Source organism: Montipora foliosa, chromosome 7 (genome assembly GCF_036669935.1).
Source record: "Montipora foliosa isolate CH-2021 chromosome 7, ASM3666993v2, whole genome shotgun sequence".
Classification (NCBI taxonomy): Eukaryota; Metazoa; Cnidaria; class Anthozoa; order Scleractinia; family Acroporidae; genus Montipora; species Montipora foliosa.
Window position 1 is genome coordinate 41,323,066 of NC_090875.1, and position 13,009 is coordinate 41,336,074.

General features: G+C 40.2%; 1 protein-coding gene across 2 annotated transcripts in view; it reads left to right on the plus strand.

Annotated features, from left to right (window-relative positions):
- Window positions 1-12,551, plus strand: part of LOC138009526 (MTRF1L release factor glutamine methyltransferase-like) — a 21,424-nt gene extending 8,873 nt beyond the window's left edge. Inside the window, exons 9-12 of one of the 2 annotated variants that reach the window (XM_068856591.1) lie at window positions 476-586; window positions 5,069-7,373; window positions 8,425-8,523; window positions 12,357-12,551. In XM_068856591.1, coding sequence (XP_068712692.1) covers window positions 476-586; window positions 5,069-5,099 — 142 coding nt within the window. In that variant the 3' untranslated portion in view covers window positions 5,100-7,373; window positions 8,425-8,523; window positions 12,357-12,551. The remainder of the gene's footprint in view (window positions 1-475; window positions 587-5,068; window positions 7,374-8,424; window positions 8,524-12,356) is intronic. The other variant, XM_068856590.1, reaches the window with a different exon arrangement.
- The last annotated feature ends 458 nt before the right edge of the window (window positions 12,552-13,009 follow it).

Here is a 13,009-nt window from a genome sequence, read left to right on the forward strand (position 1 = left end):
TCTTTTTCCTTTTTGTACCCTGAGAATGTTCTGCAGTTTCCTTTTGTACCCCATAGGGAGCGGGGTTGGAGTAGCCTGTACACAGGTTCTCCGTTCAGTTAATTGTTGCTCTCGAATGACGCGCGGTCAACAGCTGAGGGATTGGAGCGAGCGGGGAAAAGAAGACTTACTCGCTCCAATCCCCCAGCTGTTGACCGCGCGCCATTCGAGAGCAAGAATTCATAGCACGATCAAAGAGCATGTGCGCAGGCTATGGTTGCAGCAGTAGTAAGAGCATTCTCCTTACAAAATGTGGCCGGTGCGATTCTTGGACGCAACTTTGGTTCCGTACTCGCCTCCTTAGAGGTGTTTCTCCTACCGTCTCGCCAAAACCCATATTTCTTTTGATTTGCGGTCTTGCCAATTACGAAAACAATGTGCTTGTCTTACACTGCCTAGCGAATCGATGACGTTGAACTGTTCTCATCTGTTTCAGTTCTGTGTGGTTGGAAGTCGACCCTAGTCATCCAAACTTAATAAACCAGTGGATCGATAGCCAAGACCTTGGATTAAAGTACTGTGCAACTTTTAATGACTTCGCCAAATGGTAAGGTTTCTGTCTTATCCTATTCATTCGTTTTAAAGCGTTTCAGTTAACCGTTTCACCCCACCCTCCCACCCCCCCCCCCCCCCCCACAAGCCAGCCCTTGTTGACGAACGAAATTATCTGGCTTTAGAGAGAGTAATATGTAGAAGTGCCACTCTTAAAAGGGAGTGGATAAAGGCCGGTGCAATGCTCAACTAACTGAGCTATGAAGCCACTCATTTGGGAGCAGGTCAATTTGTTGCAGGGCTCATGTGTTCCCGTGAAAGGACCTATGAAGGAAAGAAATGGTTATTTGAAGTGCGGGTTAATAGACCATTTTCGAATTCTCACGGCTGGACTGGATCTAGCATGGAATGGAGGCTAATTCGGGCAAATCTTTTCAAGTGCAAATAAATTTACTCGCATTAGCCTCCATTTCATGCTAGATCCAGTCCAACCGTTAAAGAATACGAAACTGGCCTATTGCAGACGAAAGAATCTATAACCTGCTCTTAACTGAGTGGTTTCATAGCTCGGTTGGTAGAGCATTACACAGGCATCCCAGAGGTCCTGGGTTCGGGTCCCCTTAAGGCCGCCTGAATTTTTCAGGTGCCTATAAGAGACAATCACTTAAATTGACCGGAAAAGTGCGAGGATCACTTCTGAAAATTTTCGAAGTACTGACCTTGGGCGGCCTGTGGAAACACACAGCGTCAACGGTGTGTTCTCCCCAGACTTTGCGCGTTTCTAGTTTTCAAGATGGCGGGGTGGATGGCAGAAACCTGATATATATATATACATTTTTTTTTTTTTAATCCACCCCAGCTTCTCTTAAAACTTAAACCTTGAATATATTCAAGGTATGGCAAGCAAGAGCTATCCCGTTTAACAACTACGGAAGGGTGACTGGACCTCCTGGCGAACACCTTCGCCATTGAAGGAATATCGATCCCAGCTTTCTTTTCTGTTTTTTATTTGAGGAATAGTTGTTTAAGGAAAAAAAACAGCAGTAGACTAGCAACCTTTATTTGAGGAATGGTTTCAGCTTTTATTTGTGCGAGGATCACTTCAATCTTTCGTCTATTACAGTGCGACGCGCCTTACCTAACAAAGTTTTTTACAAATTATCCGCCAATCAGGGTGTGCGAAGTTGTTTGACAGTCACGCCTCCTTGCAAAGTTCGCACGGTTGTAAGTTGAACACCGTTGCATGGCGGGGGTTGTTGAGTTGACTTAGTTTTTGGGTTTTTTGGGTGGCCACGGTAAGGGGCGTTGCACTGTAAGTTTACTCCTAGCTAAGCTTCGTTTTGTGAGATGTGCCTTCTCGTTTCCAGGGCATTTCTCTGCCGTGAGTTGGGCGCCCAACTCTCCCGGCGGAGAAAGTCCTGGGACCGAGGTTGAGGCGAAGCGTTCTTCCACCATTGCTAAACGTACTCACGATTTTAATGTATTTAGTGTGAAACGTTACGCTTGCGTATTCGCGATCGAGTTAAAACCCTTTGACTCTCAGAAGTGATCAGCATGCATGTAAATTCTCCTCCCAATTTCAATGAAATGTCGGTCAAACAGGTATTGAGAATGAAGAACATTATCAGCTTAAGAGTTGTGATCTTGATATAACACCAAATTCTCATGACTAACCAACAAGGAGCTCTTAAAGCAATAGAAGACGTTTTCCCTGTTTCCACAGCCTCATCTAAACACGAGGGGGAGTTGAGAGAATTCGAGACAGTTATTCAAACCCGAGACGCAGTCGAGGGTTTGCATAAATGTCGAGAATTCTCCCAACTTCCCCGAGTGTTTAGATGAGGCTATGGAAACAGCGAAAAAAGTCCTTTATTGCTTTTATAAAATATTTCTCAAAGATGAAGGAAAATGCTGCATGGTTTCTTTTTTTTCTTGATTGAAAAATATTTTCTTGATACACGCTCATATTTCCTACCAGCCAATCAAAACGCGCGTCCGACAACACATAACCAATCAAAATTCGTGTGATGTCACAGCCGTGTTTCCATACTCTCATCTAAACACAGCTATTGACCAATGAGAGTGCGCGTACTATCCTTATTATTTTACAAATGGTACTAGGCTGGAGAATGAACGTTTTCGAACATGGGAATAGACGGGTTTAAAGACCAATGAGAGTGCGCGTACTATCCCAATTATTTTATAAGGGTTTAAAGAATGATTTAGCATCACTTTACAAAAAAAAAAGGCAAGTGAAAAAAAGGGAATTTTCCTGTTTCATGCTTTTATCTAAGTGAGCAAATCTCAGCATAATATATGCTGGTTTTTTAATTGCATCCCTCGGAAACTCAGAAAAGATCCGAGTTCCAAATCGAATCTGGGACTCGGATTTTTCAATTTTTTAAAATTGCATCTATTTTGCAATTTCAAAAAATTGAAAAAATCCGAGTTTCAGATCCCATGGACGGAATTAAAAAAACATATATAATTCTCACATTTTCTCACTTAGATGGTCGGTTGGCACATCTCAGATGTGCTTTAATTAAGGCGACTGCGAGATGCTGTTATGAGCTATGCTGTCAGTCGTTATTTGACTCTGTAACTGCGTGATCCAGTTCTAGTCAAAGACTCACATTTTACCCTTTCTTACCACAGAGTCTCCAGTAGCTCCGTGGTTATAGATCAAGGAGGGTCGTGGATTCATGCCCCCTCCGGAACTTGGGTTTTTCTGAGTTTCCAATTAATGCAACTTGAAAAAACAAAACAAAACAGAACATATATCATGCTTTTATGACAAGTTTGCCGTTTGAGATAAACGCAATGGTAAATAATTGAGTAAGAGCCGGCATAACTGAATAGCTTCCGGAATGAATAACTTCCGGAAACTCAAGCTTCACGTGGAAAACCAAAGCATACGATAGATGCGGTCTGTACTCGTAACCAGGAAGTTTGGTTAAAACGTTTGAGTGACGGTTGATTGATTAATTAAAGGAAATTAAAAATTAATCGGTCCAGTCGTCGTGTGGGCGCCTATAAACGGATTCTTCCTTTTCAACGTCCTGTTTATTAATGGTTTATTTTTCTTCCTGTTTAAATTTCTAAATATCCGAACATCTGCTAATTGTTTTCTTTGTGTTTGACAATATGCACCAAACTTTTGAGACGTCGTTTGCCGCCGGTTCGTAAACCTTTGATTCCCAAGAGTGATTGATATAAATTTTCTCCTCACAAGCTCAATACATGGTTAAGCAGGCTGGTGACGAGAGTAAGGAAATTAATCACTTTTTTTTGTTTAGATGTATCATCAAATTCTCACTGCTGACGCAAAAACTAATGTATGGCAGTCAGTAAGGGGAATTAACATTGAGATCTTAGACGTTTTAGAAATGCCTAATGAAAGGCCAAAGAAAAGCAATAGTTTTACTGAGTTGAATGACAGAATTAATTTTCGTAAATGGGTTCAAGACTCCCAAAACGCGTGTTAAAAGATTCAAAAATGCGCTGTCGTCTTGAATTAGAACTTTCGGAACAACTAATTGGTCGAAGCCATGCAAGAACATAATTAATAAAGCTTTTTTAGGCTTGACATATCTGCCTTCGTCTTGATCTACTTAGTTTCAACCCTTAAAAAGAAGGTTAAACTTTCTGCCATGGCCAGCTCTTGGCAGAGGCAAAAAGAAACTCTAATCGTTTTTGAGGTGGTCCGCCCTAGTTTTTGTAGGTCACGAGATCGTCGATTGAGATAAATATTTTACATACCAGTTGGACTTAATTTCCATTTTCATCCTGCAGCAAAATAGTCACATTGAACCAAAATTTGGCTTTCCTTTTCTATCAACAATGGATACCATAGCAACACTAGCGTTCAGCTTGCCATTTCAACTAATTCCACAAGGTTTTATCAAGAAATTCTGTTATAAACTAAACTAAACTAGACTAAACCCTTCATGCAGCCGATCACTTAACAAAAGTACGATAATGCATCTTAACGACAATACCAGCCCCTAGAACTGAATATAGCAGGGCAAGTTCATGTCTGCCTCCTCTTCAAAGCGAGTCTAAGTGCGAAGTTTCTGTGATGGTTAGCCTATTTCCGAGTTGCTGTTTCCCTTGGTTTCAAAGCGAGCCCTGGTGCACAACCATTGACATGGAAATCAGTGGTGCATTTTCATGCAAATTAAACTCATTATCATTTGAATGGTTGAGCACCAAGACTCGTTTTGAACCAGAGGCAAACAGCAACTCGGAAATGGGCTAATAGTTCTATGTTACATATGAATGAAAACTAAATTTTATAAGAAAAACTTCGCACTTAGACTCGCTTTGAAGAGGAGGCAGACATGAACTCGAAAATGGCATATTGTCATTCAAACCTAGTCTAATGGCCCAGTTCCATAATGGGAGAGCATCCGAAGTAGAAATCGAAAGGTCGTATAGGTTCGACTCCTGCGAAAGATACTCGGAGTTTCTCCGATTACCCTCGAATGATCATCGGAAAAAATGTATCTCTGCAACGCTTTCCTTGTTTTCCTTCCAGGCCAAGGTTTTGTCACATCATTCGAGAATAATGACTGGTTTAGTTGCTCATGTTGGGTTCCCTGGTGTGTTTCACCCGTCGTCAGTAAAAAAAGAAGTCTTCATCCCGATGTTGCAGAACTCGAAAAACTGTCCTTGACTTCTGGCTATTTCTTCTTGTGTGGCCTTTAACACCATGTCTTTTTGAGACATCATTGCCAAGTCGACCACATATGTTGCTGGACATAACATTCGCCGGACCACAACATCGGGAACTCAGCGCTCTACTTTGCGTCCAACAACAAATTTCATGAGAGAAGGTCAAGAGACGGTGCCTTTGGCTTGTAGTCCTCATCTGAGAGAGGAATTGGAACACAAGTTGCACAGGAACAGACAACTTTAATCCGTTTAACGACCGCACCATAGTCATATATGGTCTTGTTTTCGTTCTATTAACGTTTAATCTAATTTATACGTTTTCAACAATGAGGGCCTTGTTTACGACTCTTGTTGTTTTGAAAAAAAGGTGAACAATGTTCTCAGAATTCCATTTTTATGGCTGCTGGTCACATGAGCGAAAACACTATACAACAGAATCAATGGAGAGTCAAGCCTCTGTTGTACTTGAAACAAAATATTATTTGCTGGTTAGATCTCCCAAGATCCGGCACTTGTACTTTGTTCAGCTGCCCCTTGCATAAAAAACTGTCTACAATCTGTTACACTAGGCAATTTCCTGAAACAGTTTACTGTGGAAAGTTTGATGTTTTAGCACGACCTGCTGTGCGTTAATGAGAGTGGATTGGGTTTGGGGTGTGAAGTGCCACCTCATATGTCAGCGGTATTGCCTAGGAAAAGGCGATTGCCCTAGAAAGTGCAGGACGAAAATTATGTTTCCGAAAATCTCGATTTTCTTGTTGACTATGAAAATGTCACTGAATTAGAAACCGGGTCCCTTTATTCTCACCCACACAGGTACCGCGAAGAGGCACACTTCTGTCATCCATACCAAAACCTAAGCCCCTTCCCCCCTTCCCCCACTTTCAAACGTACTCCTCTGCCCCTGCCACAATAATCTTACAGCTTCTAAAATTGTAAAATTCTTTTTCGACATTTTGCTGTTCGCTAACCAAAACAAAATGTTGACACAAGATCCCTTCAGCCCAGTAAGAGTAATTTTTGATGACTTCGGATGATCTACGTCAAAACTCCATGTTTCGGGATTTCTGTGACTTGCGCGAACCCGTCGAATGAAAGGAGAGGAACTTTGAGCTCAGATTAAAGCAAGGGTGGAAACTGAAGGATTCTTGAGTGGGATAAGCCAGTTCGCATTAACTTTGCCAGGAACTACTTCCCTGTACGTGGGGTAAACTACCAAAATCTTCTTAATTAGACAAGCCAACAATGGACTCTTATCCATCATCCGGGGACCTTCGCGCAATATCAGCGAAGAATAGCACGCAATTGCAACAGATAAAAATTTTTGTTAATCCAATAATGTCCCGCGGAATTAGTTTAGGTTTTTCTTGTTCTGTTTTAACCGAGGCATAGAGATCCATGCCATACGTACGGCTTCGTTTAAGAGAAATAGTGTTTCATTTTGGCGCAATAACCAAGCCCAATTCAAACATTTAAAGCCCTGGTAAATTTTATCCTGTACACCACTCCAGGTTTGGAATACGCTTCAAGTTAATATTGGCCAAGGTTGTGCTTCGTTATTTTTGGCTATGCATGTAATGAATGCATATGGTTGCGACTGGCAATACCGAAACCGCCGTGCTGAAAATGTTTTCTCGCATTCTATTAATCCGGCCCTTGACCTTAGTTTCCTTTCAATATTTGTCAAGACTTCATGAAACATCTACGACCTTTCCTTTAAAAAATTTAAAACGCCACTTTTACGACATCTAACTTGGAATCGAATGGAACTTACGTCGCCTTCCCAAGTCCTTTTGACGAAGAATGCAGTGTCGCTGCAAAGTATATATTCCAACGATGCACATGTTACGATCGAGGGAGCGCAAGAACGTGTCTCACATGATGACGTTTATTTTTATCGTTTGCGTAGCACAGCAACAAATGCGGAACACAAAGCAAACACGATATTCCTCAATCTTTGCGATCCCTTGTTAGTACCCGATTGGAACTGGGCGAAGTGGTTGCCACTGAAAACTTTCGTTCTGGGCACTCTCTCAGTTTATAGTCTACAGCCTCACTTTGAGATAGCCCAAGGTTGCTGAAAGGCCGTTGCATTAGGACGACCTCCGCACTCAAACAAAGCAAATTTCCGCTTAATTCGAGGAATACAGCGGAGAAAGCAGTTTTAGGTAAGTTAGTTTCCCCCGCTTATAAGACTCATTTTAATAGTGATCATTCAAAACGATTCAGTTCCAACATCTCTGACGCAAGGATAGCAGTTCCGAGTTCAGTGAGCTGAAATTCACCCCATTGACGTAGAAGCAACATTTCTTGACCTCAGAATAAACCCGAAGTAAATCAGATTAATTATTGCAAATTTTCATCGATTTAATTCGTTGCTCTATGCAGCTGAAACGGTTAGTCTAGCTGTAGTTTAAAGGTCCGAGTAAAACTGGCGATCGAATGAAGATTTTCAACCAAGGGCAGAAGAATGTCCAATAGTCATGCTTTGGCATTGAACTCTTATGGAAAACGATTTGACACCGTTCTGCAAGGTTTAGTCGAGATTAAACTTTCGACACGAGAGAAAAGGCTTGAGCTATTGCTGCGTCGATTTCCACCAAGTGGAACAGAAAGAAATGTCTTCAAACATTTGCATACCAGAAGTAAAAATGTAAATCACTAAAAATAGAAACTATCTAAGCAACCCTAAAATCAGGCAATGGAATGAAGCCAAAAACCCATCATTTAGTCTTGTTTCATTAGCATCAACTGTAAACTTGTTCAAGATCGTTTAAAACATGAATTCATTTATTGTTACCGAGAGAAAGGTGCCATCTCCTTTTTCGGGCCAAATTCGATCTTATGATCTCCGTCGAAAGCTTGATGCATGGCTGAAATTTTATCTTGCATCAACACTGGAGTGTTCAATTGTATTGTCGGTGTTTATTTCATGACCTTAAATTATCCACGATCATGAAAACCTGGCACTGAAAACTTTTTCACTCAATTCTAAATGATTGGTACCTGTCTTGAACACGACGACGTCGGACGACTTTGCGTAGCAAAGAAAAAGGAACAAATGTCTTCACCTCTCCTGCACATCGAAGGAGATACAGAATTATAAAGAAAATCATCTCGCTTCGATTTGGGCACACTTGAGCTGCTGTAATTTGTTCTTACAGCTACTCTCAATATAAACGTTGTGCTAAAATGCACACTCCAACAATCTTTTTGTAGATCTTTGCTGAGCTAGCTTCGTTACGTAATCATTTTCAACGGGCTAACGGGAAATTTTCTGCCATCATATTTGCACAGCTCCTGGTGTTCCCCAACTGAGTAAGTTTTGTTAAATTTGTTTTCATTGTCGCAGATGTTTTAATTTTGAAGTAGTAGTTGTAATTTAAGAGGTATAAGAAATTATTAGGTTCTTATGGAAAAGGAACTCGATCTTTTTGCTCTCACAATTTTACTAACTTGAGCAGACCGTGAAGCTGAGCTGCTGCTTCATCAGGCGCCATTTTGCTGAGTTGCAAAGGTGCTGTCTTAAAATACTTGCCTTTGGGCAATAAAACGTGAAGCTGAGAAATGACAAATTGGTCACGTTTGCCATAAAAATATCTTCCTTTATTATGAAATAAGGGAAGACGGAAAAAGAGGAAGCTATTGGCCAAAGAATACAGGAAGATTAAACTGAAAAGTTCTCATTTCTACCTAAATTACAAGAGAAAATATTTAGTATACTATGATCTTTACGTAATTTCGAAAGATTTGGCCGCGATACAACGTTGCCTGGGGTCTTATTAATCTCAGGCAAAATTTTTTTCCAAAGCTTAAGATTTAGAGTGAGAGCTTCTTTAACATGCTCGAATGACAACTGCATGAGGCGGAAGGTCGGAATGCAACCAGTTAACATACAATGAACTGGCTTGTAAAAGTGACACTTTTGCAAAGTATTTTAATTTTTAGGAACGTTCATTTAAAAAGTAATCAAAAAACTAAGTAATAACAAGGTGTCAGTGGTCTCTCAATGAAGCGTTCTTTTTGAATGAAGAGTTCTTTTTGCCCATATGTTTTAATGAGTGTTAATTGCTCCGCGCCATTTTGTGTATACTTCGAATAATATCAGAGGTGATTACATTTTAGAAAGAAGCCGACGTAAAACTGAGACCATTCACTTCCCAAAAGTTTATTCTTTAAAATTTGAAACGATTTGGGATACCTAAATTAGATCCATACTTTGAAACAAGTTGGAATAACTGCAGTCGCATTGCGAATACTGCACCACAACTTGTGACAGCTTTATTTTATGTGCCATTTCTTTGTGGCTGGCAACAACAGATCATCCGAGTAGAACTAAGGAAAATTCTTCCAAAACACACACAGTTCTCTTTGCTATAAGACCTAAATATTTTAAATGCACGCAATTTCTCCTTTATTCGTAAAATATTGGCAAATCCCGGCTCATAGATGACCTGAAGATTTTTGGAGATGAAAGCCTCGGGCTTTCATGACATGAAGAATGAAAGACGGTGCACTCCGCCGGCATTTAAAATGCATACAGAATACAAAATTGTGTACATTTAACGACTTGTAAAGGAAGTGAAAGCCAAAAAATGCGCAGAGAAACAAATGTTGACAAATTTATTCCATTCCGTGCTATTGTTATTACTCTGCACGCTATTAAGAAACATTTTAAGAAACGGACGTATTTTGGAGTTTCTCCAGGAAGACTACTCGGTTGACATTGAGGGCAACCGCATTTCCCAAACCTTTTCAACAAGGACTTGCCTGAGAGCAAACTGCACCCTAATTCTTTGTCCATTAATGCGCTCAGTGTGGAACGAAATGAAGTCATAATGAACCAACAGTCTCAAAACCATGGGGTTTTCGAAAAGAGTCGGCGCTTTTTAACTGAGACAATTTGTTTCTGAGTGCCCAAGCTACGAGGCCCGAACCCTAGCCCTAAGCTGTGAAAACAAATTACTTTGACAAAAACTACGAGATCTCGTTCGCGGAACCAGTTTGTTCAGGATAGTTTACATTTATTCCCTATCTGTGCAAAGTAAAAAGAGAAATTTTCTTTAGTTTCGTCGGTAAACCGAACTCCTTTGCATAGTTAGACTTCTTTGCCTGCATGACTGCCAAACGGACTCATTCACAATAAATAACGTCAGCAGTTAATTCACCCAAGTTTCTATCACAAGCTCTGGAGTGTGACCACTGGAAATCAAGCCTATTACTCAGTATTCACCTTTGATGTATTGTTAATGCTGCAAATGTGATTCTAGATGGCAACCTCAAGCCCGACCATGCAGATCATGAACGCCACTGAACTTGTGAACTTTTCTAAGATGGTGCTTCTTATGCTTGCAAAGTAGTTCTAACTTTTGAGTATGTGGATGAAATCCTCAAGTGCAACCATTCAAATGAAAGATACTGTTCCTGTAGTGCTGTTTATTTTGTTTAACAGTTTAGTTCGGTTTTGACTTTTGAGTCTGTGGATAAAGTCTTAAAGAGTGTGAATTCAAATGAACTAAACAATGTGGTTCGAACTTAATTTGCGTCCGTGAGTGAAATTCTCAAGTGTGACCATTCAAATGAAAGCTACTGAGCAGCTCTTTCCTGTAGTGCTGTTTATTTTGTTGTAGAGTTTGTTCGGTTACAGCTTTTGAGTCTGTGGATAAAATCGCAGTGTGACCATTCACATGAACTAAACAATGTGGTGGTTCGAACTTAATTTGCGTCCGTGAATGAAATTCTCAAGTGTGACCATTCAAATGAAAGCTACTGAGCAGCTCTTTCCTGTAGGGCTGTTTATTTTGTTGTAGAGTTTGTTCGGTTATAGCTTTTGAGTCTGCGGATGAAATCGCAAAGTGTGACCATTCAAATGAAAGCTACCGAGCAGTACTTTCCAGCGGTGCTATTTATTGTGCTGAACAAGGTGGTTCTAACTTTTGAGTCTGTGGGTGCAATCCTAACGTGTGAACATTCAAATGAAAGCCACTGGGCAGTACTTTCCAGCGGTGCTGTTTACTGTGCTGAACAAGGTGGTTGTAACTTTTGCGTCTGTGGGTGAAATCCTAAAGTGTGCCCATTCCAATGAATCAAAGCTCCTTAACAGTACTTTCCTGCGGTGCTGTTTATTATGCTTAACAAGGCTCCTAACATCTGAGTATGTGAAGGAAATCCTACAGTTCGACCATTCAAATGAAAGCAACCGAGTAGTACTTTCCAGTGGTGCCGTTTAATGTGCAGCCCGAGGTTGTTGCTGTCAAGTCTGCGAATGAAATTCAAAAGTGTGACTGTTCTCTTAAAAACGGCTGACATATATGCTCTTTTGGTATATTAACAGATATGGAGCAACCTCTCAAAAGAGAGAGACAAATTATAATAAAAGAAATCACATAAACGGGCCGGATGCTTAGTCACTCTATTGCATATTCTTCTCCAGAAAACGAAGATGCCTCTGAATGAACTCTTAATCACAACATCTTGTGATAGGAAAAAAAACACTCAACCATTCCCAAAACTTCAATTTAAGTAAGAGAGCGAGAAATGAAAGGTTATAAATAAGAGTGCCTTGGAGATATGATTATGATTTTTATGTCGATCATCGTGATAAAAAAAGGGCTATAACCGAAGTAAAGAATGCTTTTACTAAAAGCGGACACAAAATTAAGTTATTTAAATAGTGTGGAAACCGTTTTCATGATAAAATGTACATTCACGATGGTTTTGAAAAATACAAAGTGACTACAGAGTGACTGATAATCTCTCGTCAGTTGGTGAATGGCTCCAAAGTTTTTATACTTGGTATCTTGTGGAGTACTTTCCGTAGGTCGTGAGATACTTAGGTCCGAAACGTTGGGGCCATTTACGACAGCTGAAGAGAGAAAATGTCAATCTCTCATTTGAGAGGACCCTTTCGTGTATAATAGCTCTGAATTTTCTTTTTTTTGTTAAATTAATGCATTGTAATCGAATACTTTGAAGATGCACATGTGCATGGACGACCGAATATCCACTTGAAAGTTATGAATTATGAACCAAGTTCTTACAAAAAAGTAAAGAAGTTTTTCAACAACCAATAGTGATGATTTGAACTCATTTACAAAGTAAGAAGGTCTTACTGGATTATAATTGTAATTATCTTTGCCTTCACCCTCCAGGTAACCTGCAACGATTCCAATTCACAACTCATATGATGGCTGGGTGCCCGAAGAAAAAAATTGAATACAGTCAATCTCATTTAAACTCAGTTTTTCGAAGAAAGGAAAGCATAACCGGTTGTCAATGGGAACGCTGATGGTTAGCCTTCCAGCAACGTCACCAAGCGTTAATAAAGCTGCAACTTATTTCTCCGAGTAGAGAGTTTCAGTATCTTATATTTACGAGGTACTTGTTATATCGCACGATATGTTACAGTAGTGTAGAACTGAACAAATGAAACGGTGCGTTGATAATTGCTGATATGATCAGTGCTAAGGAAAGGTTCCTTTGTCGTTTGACCAGACGAAGCAGACAGTTCTCAGCATGAGATACTTATCGCAACAAGAAAAATATTTCAAAGCAATTAGACACGAAACGTGCACAGAGGCAATGGACTATGGCTTGCTATCTCCAAACAGAGCAATAAGAGAAATGCAATGTTTGCTCAATCACTTCATCATAAACAAGTTTCTCTCAGGCATTGAAAATGATAACCAGGCCCCAGTTGTTCAAACGATGGATAGCGCTATCCACCGGATAAATCACTATCCAGTGGACAAGTATTGGCGAAACCAATTGCGCTATCCAACGGATAGTGATTTTTCTGGTGGAT